Here is a 26,429-nt window from a genome sequence, read left to right on the forward strand (position 1 = left end):
ATTCGCTTGCGCGTAGGGGTCTTTAGCAGTGGAAAGAAACCGGAGGACCCGGAGAAAACCCACGAGGTTGGACAGGCGACCCTACTCCTTGCCACGTACAACCGGGGATTCGAAACCACACCAGTTGACTCAATGACAGACTTTATGATACAGCGCACGCACGCTAACCATTCAGCCATCCAACCCCCGGGCTAAACGATAAAGAAAGACAACCTGGGCGACTAATAAACACGGCAATTTGTTCTGTTAATCTGGATATTTTACTGTCTAAACGAGAAAGAAAAGTGACCTGGGCGACCCTACTCCCCGGTTGTACGTGACAAGGAGTAGGGTCGCCTGTCCAACCTTGTGGGTTTTCTCCAGGTCCCCCGGTTTCCTCCCACTCCTAAAGACCCCTACGTGCAAGCGAATTATTGAAATAAAATTGAACAAAACAAATTTGGTTTTGTAAAATAAAAAGTTACTGTAGGCCCTATTGAAATTTTCTCTTTCAGTATTTGACCAAATTTGTTATTGATGATGACAAAATTTGGTTTTGATACCATAAATTAACCTTCCTATACACCCATGTAAACTTTTGATAATACCGGGGGTGGGTTTTGGATGGCTGAATGGTTAGCGTGAGTGCGTTGTATCATAAGGTCTGTTATTGAGTCAACTGGCATGGTTTTGATTCCCCAGTTACGTGACTTAGAGTAGTCGCCTATCCAACCTTGTGGGTTTTCTCCGGGTCCTTCGGTTTCCTCCCACTGCTAAGGGCCTGGCAAGAACAGTGTCTAGTCGTTGGGAAGGGACGAAAACACGTGCATTTAAAATAACCCTTGACAGCTGGAATTCGAAATAGCACACTGTGATGTATGCCAGTCTTCATTAGCCCAGTCGGAGTATAAAAGTAGCACTTTAAACCCCATTAGTGTTATTTTATTTAATAATTATCGCAATAATACAACTATAAAGTTTATAAAAGGCTGATTATTTACAACAAAGCATTTTGAGAAGGAATCGGTGACATTCTTGTATCCGGCAAAACAGGACAGTCGCGTTTAACCACTTGTTTCATTTGCGATTGAAAGCTCTTTGTAGTCCAGCATTTGCAAGGCCAGACAGAACGCCCCCTATCACATTGCCAACAGCTTTAAGTAATGTTTTAAGGACGCCACCTGACGACGACTGGATCTCATTTCGCGCGTCTTGACGAGTATTAGACATCTGCAGTGCTAGCAGATCAGACGCCAGTTTTCGCTTCTCATTTTCATGCTCCTGTGTTAGTTTTACAGCAGACTCTTTTAGTTCCCTCTCCTGTTGTTCAAGTTTTTCTTGTTTCTTTTGGAGTTCTCGTTCCTTTTTATGTTTTTCCTCGTCGATTAACTTCATTCTTTCTTTGAGCGCCTTCTCTGCCGCTTCGTACATTGCTCCCGTATAGTAAGTTTCGCCATTTTGACTAATGGTTCTTCTCACCATATCAATAATGCCATTAACATCTGCTTGACGCTCGGGGTCTTCTGCACGATTATTTATGGTGACGCAGCGTGAACGACATCGTTGAACTAAATTGCTGAGCTCCTCATGAGCATCCTCTAAATATTTGGCCAATGTCAATTTCTGGAAGTTCAGCGATTCTTTACCAGTGAAGACGATTACAACATGGTTGATGACTTGCTCCCCAAAGAGACCCAACAGCTGATTTACGGTTTCCTGCTCCTCTTGGGTGAATCGGTTGTTGATGTTGACGACGAAGAGAAAGGCGTGTGGACCGGGGGATGACATTCCAACGCACCGTACTATTTCCGTCATGTTTTGTTCGGACGATTTTGTGTTGTCGAATAACCCTGGTGTGTCGACGATGCAGAGCGGGGTCCCATCAATATGATTACTATGCCCAACTTTACATTTAGCCGTGACGGACTTTCCAGCAATACTTGATATAAAGTGATGTCTTCCCAGCAAGCTGTTACCCAACGAGCTTTTTCCAACTCCTGTTTTTCCGACCATAACAATTCTAAGTTCTGAAATGAAAACATATTTATAATAGTATATTTTATCTCCGTATATCAATTTGTAAATTTTTGAGAGAGAGAGAGAGAGAGATTCTGACGTCCACTTAACCCAAGCTTGTTCATCTCAGGACTAACATATGGCAGGCTACAATTTTATTTTAATAATTGTCTTGCATGTATAGGTCTTGGGCAGTTGGAGGAAGCCACGGGACCCAGAGAAAACATGTGCTTGGGCATGGGCAACCCCCCATGCAGTGAGTAAGACACTAACTCACAATTCAGGGGGTCTCGAGTTCGCTCTCACTGTTGGCCGAGAAAGTTCCGACCCTATTTCTCTCTGTCAGTAGTGCAGGACGGAGGGCCTAACAAGGTCCGTGTCTACTTGTTTGAATGGGTCAAAAAATCGAGATCGTATGTACACATTTTCGTGCTCTTTAAACAAAATAAAAAGTAGGCGGTGGGGCCGCTGTCTGGGCCAAATGTCTCTCCTGGCACATTGTATCTTAAAACACCGTGAAATGTGTAACTATGTCTTCATCAAAAAATGCTTGTTAAGACTGCAAGCGATATTGTACCCACCCTAAGCATAGAACACTATGGTGTTTGAAAGTAGTTTACATTATAAATAGATAAACAAAACAAAATTTCACCTACCTTTATCTATCACGGATCCTGCCATAATTATTTAACAAATCGTAAATCTATATCAAATTATTTGTGTGCTTTGATGTTCAACTCTGTAATAAATGTTGTTAAATTAGTAATTATAGAGAAAGGTGTAAAGGTGTGTTTATGTCAAGCCATATTTGGAAAATAGGCTGCTTTTGAACCTCTAAGGAAGGGTAGAATTAGAGAGAAAGAGAGAAATGAGGTTTTACGTCCATTCGACACAAAGTAGTTCATTTCGAGACAAACATATGGTAGGGTGACCCGTACACCGCACAGAAAGTTGGTCTAGACACGGCGAAAGTACACGCTTCAGTGGCTTATCTTGAAGTGATTTCTCGCATACACTACGCACTATGATAGCACTCAGCGGAAGAGTCTATGATAATATAAATAGCCATCGCACGTCCTATTCTCTACACACCTATCAACTATTACAGCCGTAAAAAATCTATTGTTGACTATTCTGAATAGCAGTAATATTTAGCTTATTGGTTATTACAGCAGCTTTAGAAATTACGTTCATTTTATTTTTTAAATTGCTTTATCATTAACTGTACCATTAGTAGCGGCATCTTTTGGTTTAGTACAAATAATATCCCTGAAATACTTGCGTTGGGCAAGAACATGATACTAGCAGTAGTTGCATTACAAGGTTCTTAAAACAATTGTTGAGTTGCCGAACGTGCGTGTTTCTAAATTAAATTTATTGTTCAAGCTTTCTGTTATGTTTCGTAAAAAAAGTAGTCTTGATTATCCCGGCCTGTTAATCAAACGTAGAATGGTCGGTAGACGGGTTGGGCGAGACTACTTTCAAAACATGAGCGCGTAACCTATTTTTTACTCACACGTGCTCGGATGTTATGGCCGACACTCGGAACCATCTTTCAGTGTATTATTTATGGATGATTAAATGATCATAGCTTATTAAGTACAGCATGACCGTTTATTTTGTGACTATAAATGTTTGAAGCACATAACAGAAAGCTGGAACAATAAATTGAATTTAGAAACACACACGTTGGGCAACTCAACAATTGTTTTAAGAGAGAGAGAAATGGGGTTTAACGTCCACTCGACACAAACTAGGTCATTTCGGAACTAACATATGGTTCAATTTTGTTTCCATAATTCGCTTGCGCGTAGGGGTCTTTAGCAGTGGGAGGAAACCGGAGGACCCGGAGAAAACCGGGGATTCGAAACCACGCCAGTTGACTCAATGACACGTGCTAAACAGTCAGCCACCCAACCCCCCAATTGTTTTAAGAATCTCGTAAAAGTAAAATGAAACTACTGCTAGTATCATGTTCTTGCCCAACGCAAGTATTTCAGAGATATTATTTGTACATATAAAAGATTCCCTGGCAGTTGGAATTTGATATAAGAGTAGGCCTTAGCGTCGCGGTACCGGTCACAATTTCCCTCAAAGCACACTGTATGGCATATGCCCAACTTCATTAGCCCAGTCGGGGCTGAACAGTAGGACGCTTAACCCCATTTCATTTCATCTTTTCATTTTGTCTCATCTGTGACAAAGCAAACCAACACATTACACATACAATGTAATTATATTAAAACTTTCATCTTTTAACCGTGAGTCAATTTAAGTCAACTAATACATAGTATGTTTTTTTTCTCATTTAACTACATCAGCAAGATCAAGACAGTTGGAAATGGCTATTCATATCGTGGAAACTTTTTCTCACAGAGCTTGATAATCAGGCAAAATGTAAGTAACATACATATTTGTATTTTTAATCATCACCTAGTTCTATATACTTGCTTTGTAATTTAGTTAGGGCTCTATTATTTCAAGTACTTGGCATGCTTGATTTGTGGCAATCACATCCATTGATTTTCTTCAAGTTGTGATATGTGTATTTTTACAGTAAATAGCAGTATAAAAATGGTGGACAATATTTTACTTTTCAAATACATTTTAATAGATTTTAAAAGGTAATATCCAATTTGTTGTCGATGGAAATGAATGGGAAAAAAATTAGACATTGCCAAGTAAATATGCACTGCCATGATGTAGCAGGGAATCTGGATTTAGAGACACAATACATGTATGAACCGGGTGAATAGTTGACCTATTATGAGACTTCAGTTCCAAATCAAAAGACTTTTTTCTGACTTCTAACCCATTTGATTTGAGCATAATAATCTGCCTGGGTCTATAACTGGACAAGACACAATAAGTATCACGCAAAGTTTAAACAAAATAGAGACTCAGTCTCGATGTGACAAAATAAATTGTTTATTTATACATTGTGAACCATAGAAGGTATTCTTATTGCCCACTTTTTTTTAGGCCGGAACACCCTTGGAAGAGTATTTGATAAGAGAACCCAAGCATCAATTTATTTTATAATTCTGGAAAGAATGCATTTGACTCAATTTTTAAATATTTATTTTTTGTTTTTAATGTTAAATATTCTTCCCAAACACAATTAGATTTTAATTCTTTTCAGAAATTTATGTATAATATAGAAAGTAAAGTGACATATAAATCACTTAGAATTTGGTACGAAATCATAAAGTATTTAATAGGCATTATCTAGAAACCAAATGTAGATCAAATATACCCAAAATTACTAAAAAAAACTTTACCTACAATAAGGTGACTTTCCCTTGCTTATGAAATGAAATAGGGTTTTCTAGTTTTCTGTATTGTTAGAGTGATTCTGCCCTACAACCTACTCTTATATCAAATATTTCAACTGTCAAGGGTTCTTTTAACGGAACCCAGGGGGGGGGGGGGGCGAATGGTTAACACGTGCACATTGGATCAGAAGGTCTGTCATTGAGACAAATAATTCAATTGTCAAGGGTTAGACCTACAGATTTACAGTAATGGTTACTTGAATATATAATGAAAGTTAACTTGATGTGAAATGACTACTTTGTCATGTTGATTATATACCTATATGTACCATATTACGCATGCAAATTCAAACCGTGGAGTTATACGAAATAGTACGAAATTTATCTTCCAGTTCCACCTGAATAATTTTTGTGGAATAAAGCACTTAGATCCAAATCGAGTATTTATAACAGCTACAAAAATCGTATATTTAATGTTCCTAATCCGTCATCCATATGGCAGGTTAATATGATCTTAATTATCCTGTTCTAGCATTCTTAGTCTACACTGACTATCACGATAGACGTGACCCATGTGGTGACACCGTTATATCTTCATGCGAGGATAATATTGCCCCTAGTTATGTCATTTTCTAATGTATATTCTTATTTACTTATATATATGTATGTATGTTCTTATTCATGTTATATTACCAATGCACCTTTAAATCGTCAGTCAGTCACCAATACCGGGATCTTACCTTATTGAACCCATCATTAATTTTGATACTTGGCAGCCCATCTCGAAATTGCTGCGGTGCAAGGTCCATATTTGTTGGGTTTTTTTTAGTCCAAAGTTTTTCATGACCCAGTCACCATACCCAAATGTTGCAATGCCAAAGTGTTTCCTAGGTTTTGTAGGATCATACTATAGAAACGTCCAACCAGTGATTCAAATCCTCCTTTCTGTTTTATCAATTATTCAAGATTACTATTAAGTTGAGATGCGCATCCAAATCCTGGGCCATCAAACCTCTCTATTTTACACCTTAACGCCAGAAGCCTACAAAACAAACTTGACGAAGTCTCACTTGAGCTAAGTAAATATGATATTCTTACTTTTTCTTAAACATGGTTTAACGATTCAATCATATCTGGCGATATAAATCTTGATGGATATCATAGTCCGATTACCCTCAACCCGAAGATGGTAGAGGCGGTGGTGTAGCTGTGTATGTTAAAAATAACATTTTCTTCAACCCAAGACACGATCTGACAATTGAAAACTTAGAAGTTATTTGGATTGAAGTTAGATACAGAAAAGATCTGTTTTTGATTGGTACTTTTTATCGTCAACCTTCTGCAAACGCCTCCTCCTACTGGGACTTAATTGAAGAAAGTTTTAATTCCCCTACGGACTTATAGAAAATCTCGGCTTCACGATCTTATAACCTTATTAGATTACAGACAATTAATTAAAGACCCAACTAGAATTCAACCGGATTCCAAAAGTCTCATTGATTTAGCGATTGTCAGTTGTCCTGATTTTATTAAAGATGTTAATATTCATGATTGTAGTATTAGCGACCACAGTCCTATTGTTCTCTGTTTCAATACATCGAATACCAAATTAAATTCGTACCAAAGGACTATCTGGAAATATCAAGATCTGGGTGTAGATGGCATAAACACATATATTTCATCTTATTCTTGGCATATTTTCTTTAATGCGTTCACTGATCTCCAATCACTTGCAAATGACTTTTCAAACATGAAACAGAAAACTGTAACAATCCGTCTAAGTCAAACAAAATGGATAAATGGCCATATACGCAAGTTATTGCGACACAAAAATAGAATTCATAAACGGGCAAAACGAACAAACACCCCGAACCATTGACAAGAAAAGAATTTAGGAAACACAGAAACATAGTAACAACCGAAATTAGAAAATGCAAACAGGAATACCTTGATAAAATTGACCTTGAGGTGAACTTAAATACATACAGTGAATCTAAATGGAAAAAGCAGACGCCTTGAACAAATTTTTTGTTTCTCAATGTTCATCTAGTAATAATTCCTCATATCTACCAGAAATACCCTTTTGAGACACGCTAATTCAAAATTTAAGTACTACCTCAACCCAAATTGATTGTATACTCGCATCTTTAAAAAGTAAAAAAGTCTGTGGTCCTGATAATATTAATAATTATATTCTTAAATCAATCTCTAAATCATCTCTTTAAAACGCGTACTTGACATCGTTGATTTAAATAGTATTTTCCCAAACTGTTGGAAGCTAGCAAATGTCGTACCGATATTCAAAAGGAGTGATGCTACCCTATGTTCAAACTACCGCCCAATCTCTTTGTTATCCTGTCTTGGAAAAGTTTTCGAAAAATTATTTACAACCATATACATGTATACAACTTTACTGTTAGTACACAACTTATTTCCCCCTTTCAGTCAAGATTTCAACCGGGTAATTGTGCAATATACCAGCTAGTAGAAATGTATGATTACATTGGGAAAACATTAGATAGTGGAAGGGAAGTAAAATCATTTTTTTTAAAAGTAAAGCATTTAACCGCGTTTGGCATGACGGTCTACTCCATAAATTGAACGCTGTTGGTAATCCGAAACAAAACACTTGAATTGTTAAAAGTTATCTTTCTGACCGTTTCCAAAAAGTAAATGTAGGTGGAAGCTCTTCTAGTTCAAGACATATAATCTCAGACGTCCCACAAGGATCTATACTAGGCCCCCTATTATTCTTAATATTCATTAATGATATTTCTGTAGATTTGGAATCAAATGTGAGACTTTTCGCTGACGATACGTCTATTTTCTTAATAACTGACAACCCAACAAATACGCAGACCATACTTAATAGTGATATTGAAAAAATATATAAGTGGTCAAAAGCATGGAAAGTCGATTTTAATCCAGTAAAAACCACAAGTTTAACTTTTTCTAGAAAAACCGTGACATACGATTTGAACCATACTTTTAACAATGTACCGATTATTGATAGTTGTATCCATAAACACCTCGGTGTCGTTTTTAACTCTAAAGCTAACTTGGAAGATCACATAGAGTATCTAACGTCAAAAACCAGCAAATTTTCAAAACCCAGCAAATTGATCAACTGTTTTAGATCCCTCAAATATAAGTTAAATCGCAAAACCTTAGATATTATCTACAAATCATTCATTTTATCGATCTATGATTATGCCGACATTTTATGGGATAACGGTTCGTTTGAGGAAGCTACAAAGGGGTACCTCACATAGCATCCTGTATGAAAAGAATGGACTCTGTTCACTGAAGACAACATAAACTCATAGCGTTTCATAAGATTGTTCATGACGAAGTTCCCAATTTTTTATCAGCTAAGAAACCCCATAGAGTATCAGCAAACCAGCCCTACCATCTTTGAAACAGCAATTCTTTTAAAAACGTGCAATGTAAAACAAATCTTTACAAAAATTATATTTATAGCCCACATTTTCATGTGGACGTATAATCTCGTCGCCCCTGTCCGCCCGGGCGTGGAGCCACGGTGGCTGGGTGGTTAAGACGCTGACTCGCTAGCCTGGAGGTCGGGTGTTCGATCCCTGCATTGGCCGAGAAAGTTCATCTGGATTTTTCGACGTGGTTTCCCCTTGTCAGTGGTGCAGAACGGACGGCCTGACAAGGACAGCTGTCTAGTTCTTCGGATGAGACGAAAAACCGAGGACCCGTATATACATTGGAATGCACGTAAAAGATCCCTTGGCAGTTGGAATTCGATATAAGAGTAGGCCGTAGCGCCGCTGCCCGGGCAAAATTTCCCTCATAGCACACTGTATGGCGTATGCCCGTCTTCATTAGCCCAGTTTAGGAGCAAAACAGTAGGAAGTTAAACCCCATTTCATTTCATTTCATGTGTAAGACTATATGTAAATTATATTGAATAAAATATTGTTTAAACCAATTGTCAAGTGAACGCAGTCGGGGTGGTTGCGATTCCCGGTTTGTGCTCAATTATTTCTTGCCATGTCCTACACTACTGACATGTGGGAACTATGCCGGAAAATTGAGTTGAAATTTCTCGAACAACCACTGTGGTTCCCCCTTGCTTATGACTTGTGATTGTATATAAATATTTTGTACATATTATTTAATATTTGCCATTTTCTCTGATTTTTTTTTTTTATTACAATCCTTTAATCTTGATGCTTGGCTCCTTTTATGTACAAAATATTTATTTATTTATTTTTTTTTAATGTGGAATGGATTCTATATCTTTTTATTTCTCCTGCAAAATAGTGCATTTTTCTTTTGTTAGTTTTCTGTGTACGCTAGTTATTTCTAGATGTCTCACAAATCCCTTGTAATATGACTTTGTAGCACTTTTCAGTTTTTGAAAGTATTTCAGTTTAGTGCATAATTAATATTATTAGTGCTTGGTTTGATGTTATGTAAATTTAGATACATTTGAATTATATATTTTTGGGGTATGGGGTAGGGATACTGTGTACATATCTTTATATTCTCAGTTCTTGTTTTAGGGTAAATAAAAATTTAAATAGCTATTTAATATTTTGTGATGGGGAAGGGGCGGTGGCGGGGAGGGGGGGCATTATATAACATGTTTGTAAACGCCCAAACTCATTACTGGGTCCGAGAGCAATTTGAATTGTCGTAAAAGAACCAAACACAATTACGATTGACAAGCCTTGCTTAGATCCCCTTATATGAAATGATCTATCCCGAAAGGTGACGTAATTAGCTTTCATTTTTGTATTTTCTCGGTGTCCAGGTTTGTGATGCGTTCAATTTTACAAGAGAGAACATGTTTTTTCGCTGGGATATTTAGTTGTACAATGGATTTTATTTAAGCGGAGGTAATTTCAAACACACAGGTAAGTTTATAATAACCAAAGCTAAGTAGTTTGTTTATAATCGAAGAAATATGTTTATAATTTACGACGGTTCAGACAGTAGTTGAAAAGTCGCTCAGTAATAAGCAGTAACTGTATTCTGTAGAATTGTGGCCTGGATGCCTTATGTGAAAACTAATTCTGGCTCCCAATGATGTAAAAAATATTATTTAGACATTTATTGACATAATAAGCCTGTAATCAACTGTCTAGATCATAGGATGGTCGAGATTTAAACATCCGAGAGATTTAAGAATTTAACAATGGAAATTATGCATCTTTAATACCGACCTATCTTAAATGGAATATAAAGGTCACAATTCTATGGAATAGAATAAGCAGTAATTGCATCCCGTAGAATTGTGACCTTTATATTCCATTTAAAGATACAATTTCATATTTTCTAAGAAAGTCAAAACATAATTATTGCTATGTCTTTTGCTCAATAGATTGTTAAATAACTATTATACGATCATAGGTGTCATTCTCACACTTAAATAATAACACAATTACCTCCCTTGTTTTATACTCTCCACCATGGAGTAGCTATCTTCAAAAATTATATTTTTGCCAATTTCTCAACTGGCAATAGTGAATTATAGGATTAATAGGATTATTCTTTAACAAGGTAGGACTGTTTATAGATACCATCTATTTAAAGGCTTTATTTTAATAAATTTTAAAAATATAACTTAAAAATATGAAATTGCAACTTTAAGATATGTCGCTATTAAATATGCATTGTTCGAAAGGCCATTGCAGGTCTTTAGTTTGTTTTCAAATGTTATATGTTATGTAGACATTTATTCACATGACAAGCCTATAAATAACTCTCTAGCACATCAGATGGTGGATATTGAAACATAATTTTGCATTATCTATTTTTGAATTATTATAGCAAGAACGATAAGCCCCGTATCGAAATCTTACATAATGCATGTTAGATTAAGTTGGAAATACTGAATATTGATGTGAGTAGCTTGGTCTATATTTAGAATATGGGCGTGGCTTCTGTGCATGATGGAATGCTTTAAAATTGAATTTTGGTATGAATTTCATGGTCCTTTTGAAAAATGTAGGCGTGCCTTCTTCTGATCATGTTGGAGTGTTTTAAATTTGTGTGTTTTCTATGATTGACTGGATCAGAAACCTTTTTGTAATACGTATTGCGGGATTAACAATTAAGCGAAATAAGCAAGTCTTCAGGGCATCATGGTAATGGGGGAACCGCAGAATGTCTGCTTTGTTAGATGCCAAATTTATAATATTTAATTCAAAAATGAATTAAGAACTTTTCATCAGTTTTTCATGGTGGTTGTCTTTTCGTAATGTCACTTGTTTCGTCGCAATTGATAATGACATGTATAAAATCCCAGAAAAGCTTTAATCGCGTGCTTGGCGGTTGTCCGTAGATTATCATTGTTTATCACCCAATAACACATTCTACAGTAGATATCGCTTGTTTGGTAAATTTCATAATCTACGGAGCGATATGGCTTTACGTGAATTTGATTGGTCAATTAAAAAGGAACTATTTGTTTTATTAAAAAGGAACTAATTGTTGGGTTCAGTCATATTGTTGGCGAAAAGTTCTCAATTACCATAAACAATAATAATACTCTCCGTAACCTTAAAGGAAACACCGGGCAAATATATTGGAATTCGCAACGGGTAACTTGCTGTTAAAAAATTAAGTATCACTACGCCGTAATGTTATCAGGTTCTGTAAAAGAAAAACTATACCAAAGAATTATATTTATTTTTCTGTGATTTAAGAATGCCTCGCTTTTTTTACTTTATCGACTTGTGTTGATATTTTTTGATATAAAAAAAAAGATGAATAGGAGATTCTCTATTAACATCTTGAATTACATATGGGGGCACTTAAATCTTTTAAGTGCTTAGGGTCTCTGTGGGCGCGCTTTAGAAAATATGGCCATTTAGTGAGCCAAGTAGCGTTGTTGTAATTGCACGCATTTACCTGACAAGGGTAGAGCGCCATGGCTAACCTCGTGGGTTTTCTCCCCCCGCCCCTGTTTCCTCTCACCTCACTGATAACGATCCTTACGCGCAATCACGAAATGACCTAGAATGGACGTTAAACCCCATTTCTTAACTTTGTCCATAAATACAAATTAACATTATTATAAACTCCGAATTAATGCAAACCCAACCAAAAACTCCCATTGACATTCAGATAATTCTACAGTGTATCCGTACCATAAGTCCCAGGGCTTGAATATTGGAATCCTTTACAAACTACAACACGTCCACCGCCATCCTTCCGAACTAAAATCTTATTTTAAATTGAATCCAAGCCGGGAGATTATTTAGTATTTTGAATATGAGTAAATATCAGGGTGAATTAAGCCTTGAAAAATATTATATTTTCCAAGAATATGCTGATATGTAACATATCATTTCTTGTTGGTCACTTTTTGGAATACTTTTGACGCTACTGACACCACTCTTGTCGATCATTGTCGGTGATTAGTGGAACCCTTGAAAAGCAGAGTGTTAATTATAAACGGAGCTAAGATTTCCACAAAATTTCTTCTCAGGTCTTCTATATGCCTGTGTGGTTTAGGGGCATTTGTGTTGATCTTTTCACCACAACAAGAGTTCCACAAGATATTGGAATCATTGTGAAATATTTTCGACTTATGTGCCATATTTAAGGGTAACAATAGTTTATAATAATATTAATAATGACTTTATTTTCTGAGGGAACATATTTAGTACACGAGTTCTTATTTCCAACATGTCCCTCCTACTAGCAACTACACAGTAACAATATTTACAAATTGCATATATATCATATTGTATAAGTTTATAAAGGAGAAATATCAACAAACAAAAAAGGCAAATAAACATATAGTCAGAGGACAACAGTGATTAACAGGAGTTAAATTGACATGTTTAACTCATTTTTGAAGATAAAACATGAAAGCTGATCAGTAACAGTTGCATGACATGCCCCTAAGACTACTCGTTCCTTTCGAAATTCCAGATAGTATCAATTTTGTTTAATTGTATTTTTCGGAGGATTAACCTATGGTCTAAAAGATCGAGATAATCACCCCGGTCATATTAATTGAATCTATTTCTTACAAAGATAGAGAGAGAGAGAGAGAGAGAGAGAGGGGGGGGGGGTTAACGTCCACTGGATAGAAACTAGGTCATTTCGGGACTACTATTTCTTTCATCCATAAATATTGTTATTTGGTTTTTTCTTTCAGTTTTTCACGGTGATTAGAAAGAAAGAAAGTTGTTTTTATTGACCATCATCCGTAAACTCTACCCACCCACTGATAAGAAAGTATGCTTAAAAAAGAGAGCCCAGAACAGCATCTCATTAACTTGGAAGGGGTAGATATAATGGGAAATATTTAGTGGTCCCGGTGAGCATGGGATGGAGTTCGGGGAGAGTGGGGGGGTATCCCCTCACAAGTTAAGGGGTGAGTAAATCAGGGATGTGTGAGAGCATGGCCCCTGATCGTACAAAAGATCATGTTTTTAGCTTGTGGACCCTATAGAGGTCATAATTTTTATCCAATTTAAAAAAAGTATTATTATATCACCGTTACACCCTAAGGACGACTGAGTTCGAATTTCGTGAAAATCGGCCCAAAATTGACAGACAAAATGGCTGCCGTTCGTTCTCAAATAGCGTAAAAATATGGTATATCAAGGTTATGGACCCTATAGAGGTCAAAATTTTTATCCGATTTTGGTGAAACTTGAAATGTAAGTTTATAACCCAAAGATCTCGGTTCCTTTCGATATTCGCGCATATCGGACCGAAACTTCCTGAATTATGGCCCTTGATTGTAGGAAAAATCACTTTCTTGTTAGCTTGTTCTCTACCCATCTCTCGAAAATGTGGGCGTATCCTGCCTGGCAGCCGCTGGTTTTAAATCGGATAAAAATTGTGACCTCTATAGAGTCCACAAGCTAAAAACGCGATTTTTCGTACAATCAGGGGCCATAATTCAGGAAGTTATTGTCTGATAGGCGCGAATATCGAAAGGAACTGAGATCTTTGGGTTATAAACTTACATTTCAAGTTTCACCAAAATCGGATAAAAATTGTGACCTCTATAGGGTCCACAACCTTGATATACCATATTTTTACGCTATTTGAGAACGAACGGCAGCCATTTTGTCTGTCAATTTTGGGCCGATTTTCACGAAATTCGAACTCAGTCGTCCTTAGGGTGTAACGGTGATATAATAATACGTTTTTTTAAATTGGATAAAAATTATGACCTCTATAGGGTCCACAAGCTAAAAACATGATCTTTTGTACGATCAGGGGCCATAATTCAGGCAGTTATGGTCCGTTATGCGCAAATATGGAAAGGATCCGAGATCTGTTGGTTATAAACATACATTTCAAGTTTCATCAAAATCAGATATAAATTATGACCTCCAGAGGGTCCCCAACCCTGATACACAATATTTTGACACTATTTGCGAACGAGGGGCAGCCATTTTGTCTGTCAGTTTCGGTCCGATTTTTACTAAATTCGAACTCAACCATCCTTAGGGTGTAACGGTGATATATTGTAACGGTTTGTTTAAATCGGATAACAATTGTGACCTCTATGGGGTCCACAGGCTAAAAACGCGATTTTTTTGTACAATCAGGGGCTATAATTCAGGAAGTTATGGTCCGATATGCGCGAATATTGAAACGAACCGAGATCTGTGGGTTATATACATACATTTCAAGTTTAAACCAAATCGGATAAAAATTGTGACCTTTTCGTACAATCAAAGGCCATAATCCATGCAGTTACAGTCCGATACATGCCAATATCGAAAGGAACTGAGATCTTAGGGTGATAAACCTATATTTCAAGTTTCATCGAAATCGGATAACAATTGTGACCTGTGGAGTGTTCACAAACAATTGTGAACGGACGGACATCCGAACGGACGGACGGACGGACAGGGGCGACGACAATATACGTGCACATAAAAATGTGGGCGTATAAAAGTTACTTTTAATACGAAATGAGCTGTTCTTTGAAAATAAAAAAAGTAGTTCTTTTTCAACTGACCAATCAAATTCATGTAAAGCGATATCTCCTAAGGACATATCGCAGTGGATTATGAAATATATCACACAAGCGATATTTATTGTAGAATGTATTATTGGGTGATAAAGCATTTAAATAAATAATTTTTAATTTTTCTGCATCATAAAGGTTAGACAGGAAGAAAATAAAATTTCACCCAATTTTTGTCTTAAGATCATGAAAAGTTCTTTGAAATTCTGTCGCAACCCAATATTTATCTTTTGTAAAATGAACCAAAATGCTTTTATTTCATTGTTAAATAGCTTGGATAGGATCTATCTCTCAAATATTGATTTTAAGATACAAATGTTAATTTCGGTGTACAGATGTAAAAATGAAGATATAAGAATGAAGGACTATGAATTAAGAACTAAGAATTAAGAACACTGAATAAAGAGCTGTGTGATCTTCCATAAGATATTGTACTTTGACTGCTTTTTATGGCCAATTCTATTGTTCAAACATGTTTAAATAGAGGATTTGTGTACAATTTACAAGAAACGTTTAATTCTACATCTCTTTTGAACTTTAACATTGATAGACCTTTTAATGCTACATTTCTTTACACTATTTTGCTTCGAATGGTGAAATGGACAATAAATGAAATGGGGTTTAACGTCCTACTGTTCTGCTCCGAACTGGGCTAATGAAAGACCAGTAAATCTCTTTTTCTTCAAAAATGCAAAACGGAATCCATGAAACGTACTTTTCATTACTCTGCATGTCTTTTATGGAACAATCTGCATTTTGATATAAAGATGTGTAAAAATGTTGAAAATTTTAAGATTAAACTGAAAACTCATTTATTTTGCACACTGAAGGAACCAAAATATTCAACCGATGACATACTTATTATTGGGTGCACGTAAACGACCTCTATTAAACTCTGTTAAAATTATATGTATATTTACAGGTATAATTATACTTAAACTATCACATACGATAAACGTGATGACTTTGACTTTCCGATTGTTTACTTTCCATTTATTAGTAGTAACATTCCAATATCACCAGCTTATGGAGTGTTTGTGTCTCCGCTAATTCGTTACTCGAGAGCTTGTTCCCTTTATTCTGATTTTTTAAGTAGATCGAGGCATTTGTCATCTAAGCTTCAACTACAAGGATACTTGCGCACTAAACTTATTAAAACCTTTAAAAAGTTTTATGGCCGTCATATTGATTTGATTGGTAAATATAACGTGTCTCTCTCGGCTATTATTCTAGATATATTTAATTGACACGTATACTATTACTATCTCCCTGATAATGTCTACCACATCGTTAACACAGTTCATCGCGTGCATTTTGCATACCGATAGTTCATTGGCCAATCACGCTATTTTACCGACATTTCGCCTAATAGTTTGGATGCCGCTATGGCGGGTGTGGCGCCAGGCAGGGTAAGCTTACTCTTCCTGACACCTGTTACCACTGTTTGTCGTTTATTTTGTACACGGCGAGCAGTCCATTTGCTGATTACACTATTTTGCCTGATTACACTATTTTGCCTATACCGTTTGTTTTGGGAACACATCCGGTGTAGGCTGTCATTGATAGTCCATTGGCCAATCACGCTATTTTGCTTAGATTTCGTCTAATAGTTTTCATGCAGCTATTGCGGGTGTGGCGCCAGGCAGGGTAAGCTTACTCTTCCGGACACCTGTTACCACTGTTTGTCGTGTATTTTGTACACGAGGAGCAGTCCATTTGCTGATTACACTATTTTGCTTGAATACTCTATTTTGCCTATAACGTTTTTTAGGACTTCGAATTCTGTCTTATGGTTTGGATTGTTCGTACTTGGTTTATTTTGTTATTAACTTGCATTTAAAAAGGTGTAAATGCACTTGAATACAAAGCTTATGTAAGAAATACAACCATATGTCAGTTTACTTTATGTGAACTGTATATTAACAGAAATGCCATTTGAATTATTATTTTTACAGCAAATTTAACTTTCAAATAGTGGCAACATCGGTTATTCCCTCTATGGCCACATGTAAGATTACATCAAACGTAATGTAGAAATACAACCATATGTCAGTTTACATTATGTGAGCTGTATATTAACAGAAATGCCATTGGAAATAGTATTGTTACAACAAATTGTAAATTTACTGTCAAATAGTGTTCAAATCGGTTCTTCCCCTTCTGCAAATTTTCTGCAAAATATTCATTGTTATGTCAGTAAGATTAGTCTATTTTAGAGAAATAGGTTATTCAAAATCTGAATACCCCTAACCGGTGTATGGAGACAGTGATATGCCATACATAGGGTTGTGTGGGACATTTTGCTTCGTGTGATGCCTCCTACTCTTTTCATTGTAAGAAGCAGAACAGTAGGACGTTAAACTCCATTTTATTTCATTTTTCATTATCGAATGATGTTTTGCATGCTCAGCTGAAAGGTCCACAAAACTTTTGTGTGTTCGCAAGGTTTAAACCTAAGACTAATTCGCCGAGTGGGGACAAACACATTCCCGTTAAAAATGTCACATTTTAAAAGTATATTTCAAGTAAATATACACTTCAAATTGTATTGTTACCGTAAAATGACTGGTAGAAAGTTGCCAGTAAAATCACTGTATTTTAACACTGACTTAAAAAAGAAACCTTTTATATTTTTGTGTATTTATTATAATACCTAAGAGTAGTTATCTTTAACTTTTCATATATCTAAAATATATACAAAAAGTTCTGGAAACAGCTCTCAGGTGATATATAAATAAATAAGATGTTGGAAAGAAAAACAAACTACATATTTCAAGCTAGCGCTTTCAGTTCCATCGGAACCTCTTCAGGTGGAACCTTTTGTAACTATACAAAACTTCACTGGAAAAGATTTCTAGATGATTGATTTTTATATTAAAGCAAAACGAACACACAATAACTATACTGCTTCATTTGCTGAACTCGTTAGACCAAAGTATAAAGTTTACAATCGAACAAAGTAATATATCTTTAAACATCCTGGATGTAACAGTCAAATTATCAGCAGGGGTACAATAGAAATAGATTTATTCTTTAAAAGTACAGATACACACCAGTACCTAAATTTCAAATCTTGTCATCCACCCCATACAAAACGAAACATCCCGTTTAGTCTAGCTAGAAGAATGTGCACAATTGTATCGAACCATCAAACTAAACTCGTCAGACTAAACCAATTGAAAGGTTATCTACTTCGACAGAATTATCCTATTAAAATTATTTTGGAGGCAAACAAAAAAGCCCTCTCCCTTGATCAGACACAATTAAGAGAACCGAAAATTTACCAAACTGTTTCAACTAATAAGGAAATAGCGTTAGTTACAACTTTCAATCCATAACAAGAGAGGGGCAAATTAATATACGACAAACACCGTCATATTCTTCAAAATGGTAAAGAAAATGAGCCAACTTATTAATAAAACCACAATAATTAACAGTCTTAAACAACCACATAGTTTACGAACAATGTTAACATCTTCAAAATTTGATTCCATATCTTCTACACCCACAGTTTCTAAAAGTAATGATAATCGATGTTTAACATGTAATGATATTATCGAAGGGTCGTCTATAACTGTCACAAATCATCAAATATTTACAGTCAAACAAAATATGAATTGTAAATCAAATAATGTAATTTATTTGATGATATGTGCAGGTTGTAAGGGTAGATACATCGGAAAAACAGAATTGCAATTAAGTAGACGAATGAACCTCCATCGTTCTCAAATAAAAAACGCAGAAAATAGAACTATTCCTTTAAGCGAACATCTAGATCTCTGTGGCGGAGGTAGATACACTGTTTTCCCTATGTATAAATTAAATATAGCAAATCAAACGCTATTAGAAATAAAAGAAAGCGTGTTTATACGGAAATACAATCCCGAACTTAATGTTAAAGTTTAACTGATGTAGTTTATAAATATATTTCATAGCATTTGTATATTTCATTGTATATTTAACTAAATTTGAACATAAATTGTTATTAATAACAGTAGTATACTCAACGTATTGTAAACGTCGGATGTGACGTCTTTCTATTGTTATTATTGTTGTTTATATAGTTAGGCTATCATATTAAAGCCTGAAGAGGTTCCGATGGAACTGAAAGCGCTAGCTTGAAATATGTAGTTTGTTTTCTCTTTTCCAATAGTATGTACAATAGTATCTTCGGAAGAGGATAAATCAAAACATCTGAAAGAGCTAAGAGAATTCCTTACAAAACAACATTATCCTTTAAACTCAATAACTTTTGGTATAGAAAACGCCTCTAAGCTTAACATTGGTGATCTCAGAAAACCCAAAATAAAAGACAACGATTCTAATAATATAACACTTGTGACAACATTTAATCCTTCTCAAGAAAGAGAGTTGTCCATTGTAAAGGGGCGGTTGGATATTTTAAAGAACAATAGTCGTAAATTAAAATACATCCTAAATAATTCAAAAATTATAATGTCTAAAACAACCTTAAAATCTTAGAAGAATATTAACATCATCAAAGTTTGATTCTGATATTTCTGTACCCCGATGTATGACATGTTCTGATATATAGAAGGAACATTTGTCCAAATTACTAAAGATGTTAAACAAAATATGAATTGCAAATCGAAGTATGTAATTTACTTATTAATATGTAATGGTTGTAATGGCAAGTACATTGGAAAAACTACTGATCAGTTGAATTTACGAATTAACCAACATCGTTCTAATATAAAACTCGCAAGAAATAGAGTTTTACCGGTGAGCGAACATTTGGATATTTGTGGTAAAGGTCAATTCAAGATTTTTCCTTTGTACAAACTCAATATTGGTGATAATGATCTCTTGGAAACAAAAGAAAGCAACTTTATCGCTAAATGTAACCCAATTTTGAATGCTAAGGGGTGATTATTTTAATTATGTTTGATATTTAATTAATGTTATTTCGTTTTAATTTTTATATTTCACATAGTCATTGTCCTCTGTTATGACGCAACGTTATTGTAACAGCATAGTAACGCATTAAAATGGCCTGACAATTCGTTTGATAACGATGAAAGTACTAGCCAAAATTTTAATTTTTAGTGTTTTTTCTCTAATACTTGAATTTTACTTATATGTTTAACTGAGAGTTAGATCGTTTTATATATTTTTTTTCTTATATATATATATATTAGAACCTTTATTTCATTTCATTGTTCCTATATTGGCCATTGTCAAACTATACCAGGAAGACTATGTAGATTTATGTCATGTTATGTATTATATACTTTTAAACCTTTTGTTGTACGTTATCTAATTTTATTTATAATCCATTGTCATGGAAATCTATTATTCTAAGAATGTATATATGTATCGTATTTGTAATATTTTGTATACATTATTAATATCTGAAGACGCCCATAGAAGGCAGACAGCTAGCTTATATGATTTAATGTATGTCAGAATGAAGTAAAGTGGAGAATTGTTTTATCTGGACGGATTTTTTTATTTATTTATGCATTTATCTACCGTAAACAAAGAAGTACTTGTACTTTATTTACTTTAATATATATATATATATATATATATATATATATATCCAAAATTATTAGCACAACCGCAAAGCTGCACTACTTTGTTTCACATTAAATGATGAAAAGATAAAAAAAGGTATGCCGACACAAACTGATTTAATATATATATATTAATTGAACAAAATACTTCAAACTCTTTCAAACATCACTGCGCAGTGAGTCTTTTTTGATTTGGGTGTATTTTCACAAGCTATATTCATAAAATATTGGTATACTTATTCCTTATACCCTGAGAACGGTAACTATTGATGTTGGTGCACGCCCCCCCCCCCCACCTTGCCCTTTCGGTGGTGGCACCCCCACTTTTTGTTGATACTTTGTCTGTAAATGATATACAGGTTGCAATTATCAACAGATTTGGATCCAGTTCGGAATGATCCAACATAGGGTTGTACCTATATATATGTCCATGCCCAACCCCCAGAGGCAGAGCCACGCCCAATTGTTTTTTTTTGTCTGCTGGCTTGAATTCTAAATGGATCATCTTGGAACTTGGCATATTTATTCCTTATACTGTAAGGATAACAACTATTTATTTTGGTGCATGTCCCGACCCCCAAGGTTATGGTTTCGCGCCCACTTTTTGTTAGTTTTTATCTGTAAATACTCTACAGGTTGCAATAATTAACAGATTTTGTTCAACCATTTCAATAACAGGGTGCTGCCTATTTATATTGTTCCATATCCAACCCCCAGGGGCAGATCAACGCCCATTTTTGTATTTATCGTCTACAGATTGCAATTCTGAAAGGATCATCTTGGAACTTTGCATATTTATTCCTTATACCGCAAGGACAGGAATTAATTCTTTTGGTGCATGCCCCAACCCCCTGGGGCGGTGTCACACCCACTTTTGTGTCCATATTTTTTTCTGTAAATTTGGCAAAACAAACCCAACTCGTAGCCTTTTTTGCATTCTTCTCCTATTACAGCCATTTCATATTTCATTCTCTTCATTTTAATCAAAGCAGGAACGTGGACGTATATTACAGCGTTAGCGATGCTCTTGTTCAAAGGTGTTGGGGTATATTTGCTCAATTAATTTTCATGTTCTTTAATTCCAGAAATAAAACCAGCGGCTGCCAGGTAGGATACGCCCACATTTTGCAAGAGATGGATAGAGAACAAGCTAAAAACAAACACGATTTTTTGTACAATCAGGGGCCAATATCCAGAAAGTTATGGTCTGAAATGCGCAAATATCAAAAGGGACTGAGGTGTTTGGAATATAAAGATATGTTTTAAGTTTGATCAAAATCGGATAAAAATTGTGACCTTTGTATTACGTACTTATACACAATTTGCATACAAAGAGCGGCCATTTGTCGGGCACTTTTATTTCGATTTTCCCGAAATTCCAATTCAACCTTCATTATTGTGGAATGGTGATATATCTAAACGTTTTTACAAATTGGAAAGAAAATTGTGACCTCTAGAGAATCCACAAGCTAAAAATGCAATTTTGCGACCAATCAGGGGCCATAATCCAGGAAGTTACGTTCGGATATGAGTTTTTCTTAACACTATCTCAACAAATTTACAGTTATCAAAATCAAGGATTATTGTGTATTTGTGGTGATTTCAATTCACGTATTGGAAATAATAGTGACTTCATTGAGGGTGTCGACGATGTCTCATCAAGATCATGTGTGGATACGACTGTTAACCATTATGGTGATTTATTACTAGATTTTCTAATAGATAATAATATGTGTATGCTAAACGGACGAGTTGGTTCTGGAAATGATTTCACGTGTATATCTATAAAGGGAAAGTCAGTTGTGGATTATGTATTCGTTCCCCATGAACAGTTATCGATTTACACTGAGTTTAAAGTTAAAACAATTTAGCTGTGCCTATTACTACACCATATCACTCTGTTCTTCAGTGGTCAATGAAGACACCTGAATTATTGTTACCGAACATCAATAAAAACGAACCCAAGCGATTAGCAAAAGTGAACTCGTATAATGTGAAAAACTTTCCATTAAATTTCTTACAGAATGAGTCCACTCAACAGATGATACACGAAACAATAGCCAGAATAGAAGATGACATTTTTGGAAACCAAAGTGTGAATTCAGCTTATGAAACTCTTGTGAACTTTCTCAAAGTAGAAATGGATAATTGTGGATTAAAGAGAACTATTCCCTCGGGTGACACGAACAAAAGTAAAAGTGTGTTTAAACCTTATTGGGATGAAACATTGCAAGCTATGCGTGACGATATGTGCAGGAAAGAGAAAGTATGGTTAAGATGTAAACATAATAGCGCTGAGAGACAACTATTCAAACGAGAGTACTGTGACAGTCGTCGAGACTTCGACAAACTTCACAGGAAATATAAGAGACGTTATCAGCTACAAAAGCAACAAGATTTAACAGACAAGCTGATGAACCCAGGTGTTAAACACACACGTGATTTCTGGAAAACGTTCGGAAAGATCGGAACAGTGAATGACCGAAAGTTAAGCTTACCCCTTGAAGTCATTGATGATAATGGAACAATCAACAGTGATCTAAACGATGTATTGAACAAATGGAAAACAGATTATAGTGAACTATATAATAGTGAACACATTAACTTCGATGAACAACATAAACAGTCAGTCAAAGAATATTATAAAACTTTGTTTAATATCGATATGAATAATGCAATTCTAAACGAAGAAATAACAAAAGATGAAGTGAAAGATGCTATATCACGACTCAAACGAGGAAAAGCCGTCGGGTTTGACGATATTCCATCAGAGGCTTTAAAAAACACTGTTTGCATCGACATGTTATTCAACATAATTTCGTATTGTTTTGAAAATGGAACTGTACCGGAGCTTTGGACGACAGGGATTATAAAACCCATTGTTAAAGCGAACTCTACTCACCCTCTGGTCCCTCTCACCTATCGTGGATTAACACTCTTATCTGTGCCAAGTAAAGTGTACTGTGATATTCTCAATAAGAGGCTAGCTAATTGGACTGAATCACAGAATCTGTTGGTGGATGAACAATGCGGTTTTCGAGAAAAACGTAGCTAAATGGATCAACTATATACCCTACACAGTGTCATTAATAACAGGAAAAATGTCAAGCAGTCCACATTTGCATGCTTTATAGACCTGAAGAAAGCGTTTGATAATGTCGATAGAGAGTGCTTGTGGTTTCAACTGTTGCAATTTCTAGCTCAAGAAATAAAGAACCTCAATTTAGGTATAGATATCGATGGATTTAACTTAAGTATTCTTTTATATGCGGATGATATTGTGTTGTTAGCCACTTGTGAAAAGAACCTTCAACTGATGTTAAACTGTGTTAATGAATGGTGCTATAAATGGCGTTTACAGATCAATAACTCCAAATCAAATATTTTACACTTCAGAACTGTAAACACTGAAAGGTCAAAGTTCGAATTTAAATGTGGACAGGAAACTCTTTTGTACAGTGAGAAATATAAATATCTAGGACTTTGGTTTGACGAACATTTGTGTTATAAAATAGCGGTTAAAGAATTAGCTAAATCAGCCAGTCGTGCTTTAGGGGCTCTCGGAAATAAATTCTTTGCACTTGGAGGAATGTCGTTTACTGTATTCAATAAGCTATATGAATGTCTAGTTGAACCTGTTTTGTTGTATGGTGCTGCCATCTGGGGAACTAGTGAACACAGTGCGATTAACAATGTGCGTACAAGAGCTTGTAAGCTATTTCTAGGTCTACCAAAACGCAGCTCTAACGTAGCCGCATACGGAGATGTGGGGTGGATAACTTCAAAAACTAAACAAGCGCTAGAAGTGTTTAAGTGGTGGCATAAACTTAAAAAGAGTGATCCGGACAGACTAGTGTTCAAGGTCCATCAATGGTCATCGCGAATATCCAAGTCATGGGAGAAACGCGTCCTCACATTAGCCAAAACATTTAATGTCTCTAATGAGATCGCTCAAGCGCATACTAATTGCTCATCAAAACTGTTCATCAAATCTATGTGTACTAAGATTTTTAATTATGATGAATTCGTATGGTTTAGTAAATTGTGGAATGACAGACAAAATGTTTTAAATGGAAATAAACTGAGAACTTATAGACTGTTTAAAAAGGATTTGTATCCAGAATTTTATGTAACATGTGCTTTGACCAGACCACAACGTAGTGTTATTGCCAAACTCAGATGTGGAGTTCTCCCCCTTGCCATAGAAACTGGTCGTTACTGTAAGCCCCCCATTCCTTTAAAAGATCGTATCTGCCCTCTTTGTAATATAGAAATTGAAAACGAAATTCATTTTTTAACTAATTGTGAATTTTTAGATGATATTCGATACAAACTTCTTAATGCCTTCAATTTTGATGATTTTATAAATTCTGATTCTATGAACAAGTTTTTAACCATCATGATGTCTTCAGAAAATATTCCTTTAATTGCTAATTGTATTTTAAATATGCTCAAAACTAGACGATTTTACTTGTAAATATATCAATGACTTTTAATTTAATGTATTTAGTCCGTTCAAAGATACTGTTGACTTTTGTCTTAATGTACATATTTTTTTTTTAGATCGTGTCTCATAAGTCGATAACGGCTGGGTATTATTCATCACTTTTATTGTAATTGTATGTTTGTATGTATATTTTGGATGTAATACGTGACACGTAAATAAAATAAATTATTATTATTATTATTATATAGTGATATCAATAACAATATACCGCCCCTTCTAAACTTGATCTTCAAAAAGTGGGAGGATCTTAACGCGTCATGTGACACATGTAATTAAGATGGCAGCTAATCGATAATTTTCGCCATCATGACTTAATACTATGTAAACGTGACGGCCTTCGTTGTGATCTGTGCTCGATATCAGATTTTCTACGATTCTCCAAAAATAAAACTTCCATCTCATGAAATAAAGTGCCAAATGCAACCCTAAAAGGGGAAACCTCTTCGGAAAATCAAGAGGAACTTTCTCGTCCAACACCGGGATTGAACCCGGGACCTCCAGGTTAGCAAGCTAGCGTTTTACTCTCTGAAACACCGCGGGTTTAAATTCAATGAAATGAAACAGTCAACTTACTTTATGCTTATCAAGGGTTGATAAACTGCAGCTGGCAACGAGGGTAACTAACTGTATGACCGCCAAAAACTGGAATGAAATCGCCAGGTAGGGGGGAGGCTATTATACCAACAGTCACGTGGTTTACTATTTCTCCAAAAATCTAATAATATAACACGAATAGCTCCCACAAACACACCTCAACGTCACATGCTATATTGCAGGTGTCTTTACAAACAAGTCAAGGGTGCAGCACAAAAACTATTTTTTTTTAAAAAAATCTTTTTGTGGAATGACTAGTCCTGTTCATACCCTCCTTTTAAATCTCCGGAAATCGTTTGTATGCGTCATACTTACGTAACAGTTTTCTAGAGAATAGCTTCCACGAACACGCCCCACCACCACCCGTTTATATTATACCATAACTGTCTTGTGAGTCTGTACTTTAAAATCACGATTCAAGAATTTTAACTTTGTCAATCAATGCAATTTATTGGTGTGCATTTATTTTAAAGAATTACGTTTGTTATTAATTCATTAACAATTTATGATGTATACAATATGGGTTTGGAAAATATGGGGTC

The 26,429-nt window shown here is 35.4% G+C and overlaps 2 protein-coding genes across 2 annotated transcripts in view; both read right to left on the reverse strand.

Moving 5' to 3' along the window:
- Positions 1–26,429, reverse strand: part of LOC126815438 (GTPase IMAP family member 7) — a 104,316-nt gene that overhangs the window by 30,591 nt on the left and 47,296 nt on the right. The gene's annotated exons all lie outside the window — the stretch shown is intronic.
- LOC126815119 (GTPase IMAP family member 9) lies at positions 702–25,998 on the reverse strand. The gene is made up of 3 exons (XM_050540700.2): positions 25,867–25,998; positions 2,652–2,734; positions 702–2,006 (listed from the first exon to the last, which is right to left on the reverse strand). The coding sequence occupies exons 2-3, from the start codon at positions 2,674–2,676 to the stop codon at positions 1,057–1,059; spliced, it is 975 nt and encodes a 324-aa protein (XP_050396657.1). The 5' UTR covers positions 2,677–2,734; positions 25,867–25,998; the 3' UTR covers positions 702–1,056.

This window comes from Patella vulgata, chromosome 1 (assembly GCF_932274485.2).
Source record: "Patella vulgata chromosome 1, xgPatVulg1.2, whole genome shotgun sequence".
In the NCBI taxonomy this organism is placed as follows: Eukaryota; Metazoa; Mollusca; class Gastropoda; family Patellidae; genus Patella; species Patella vulgata.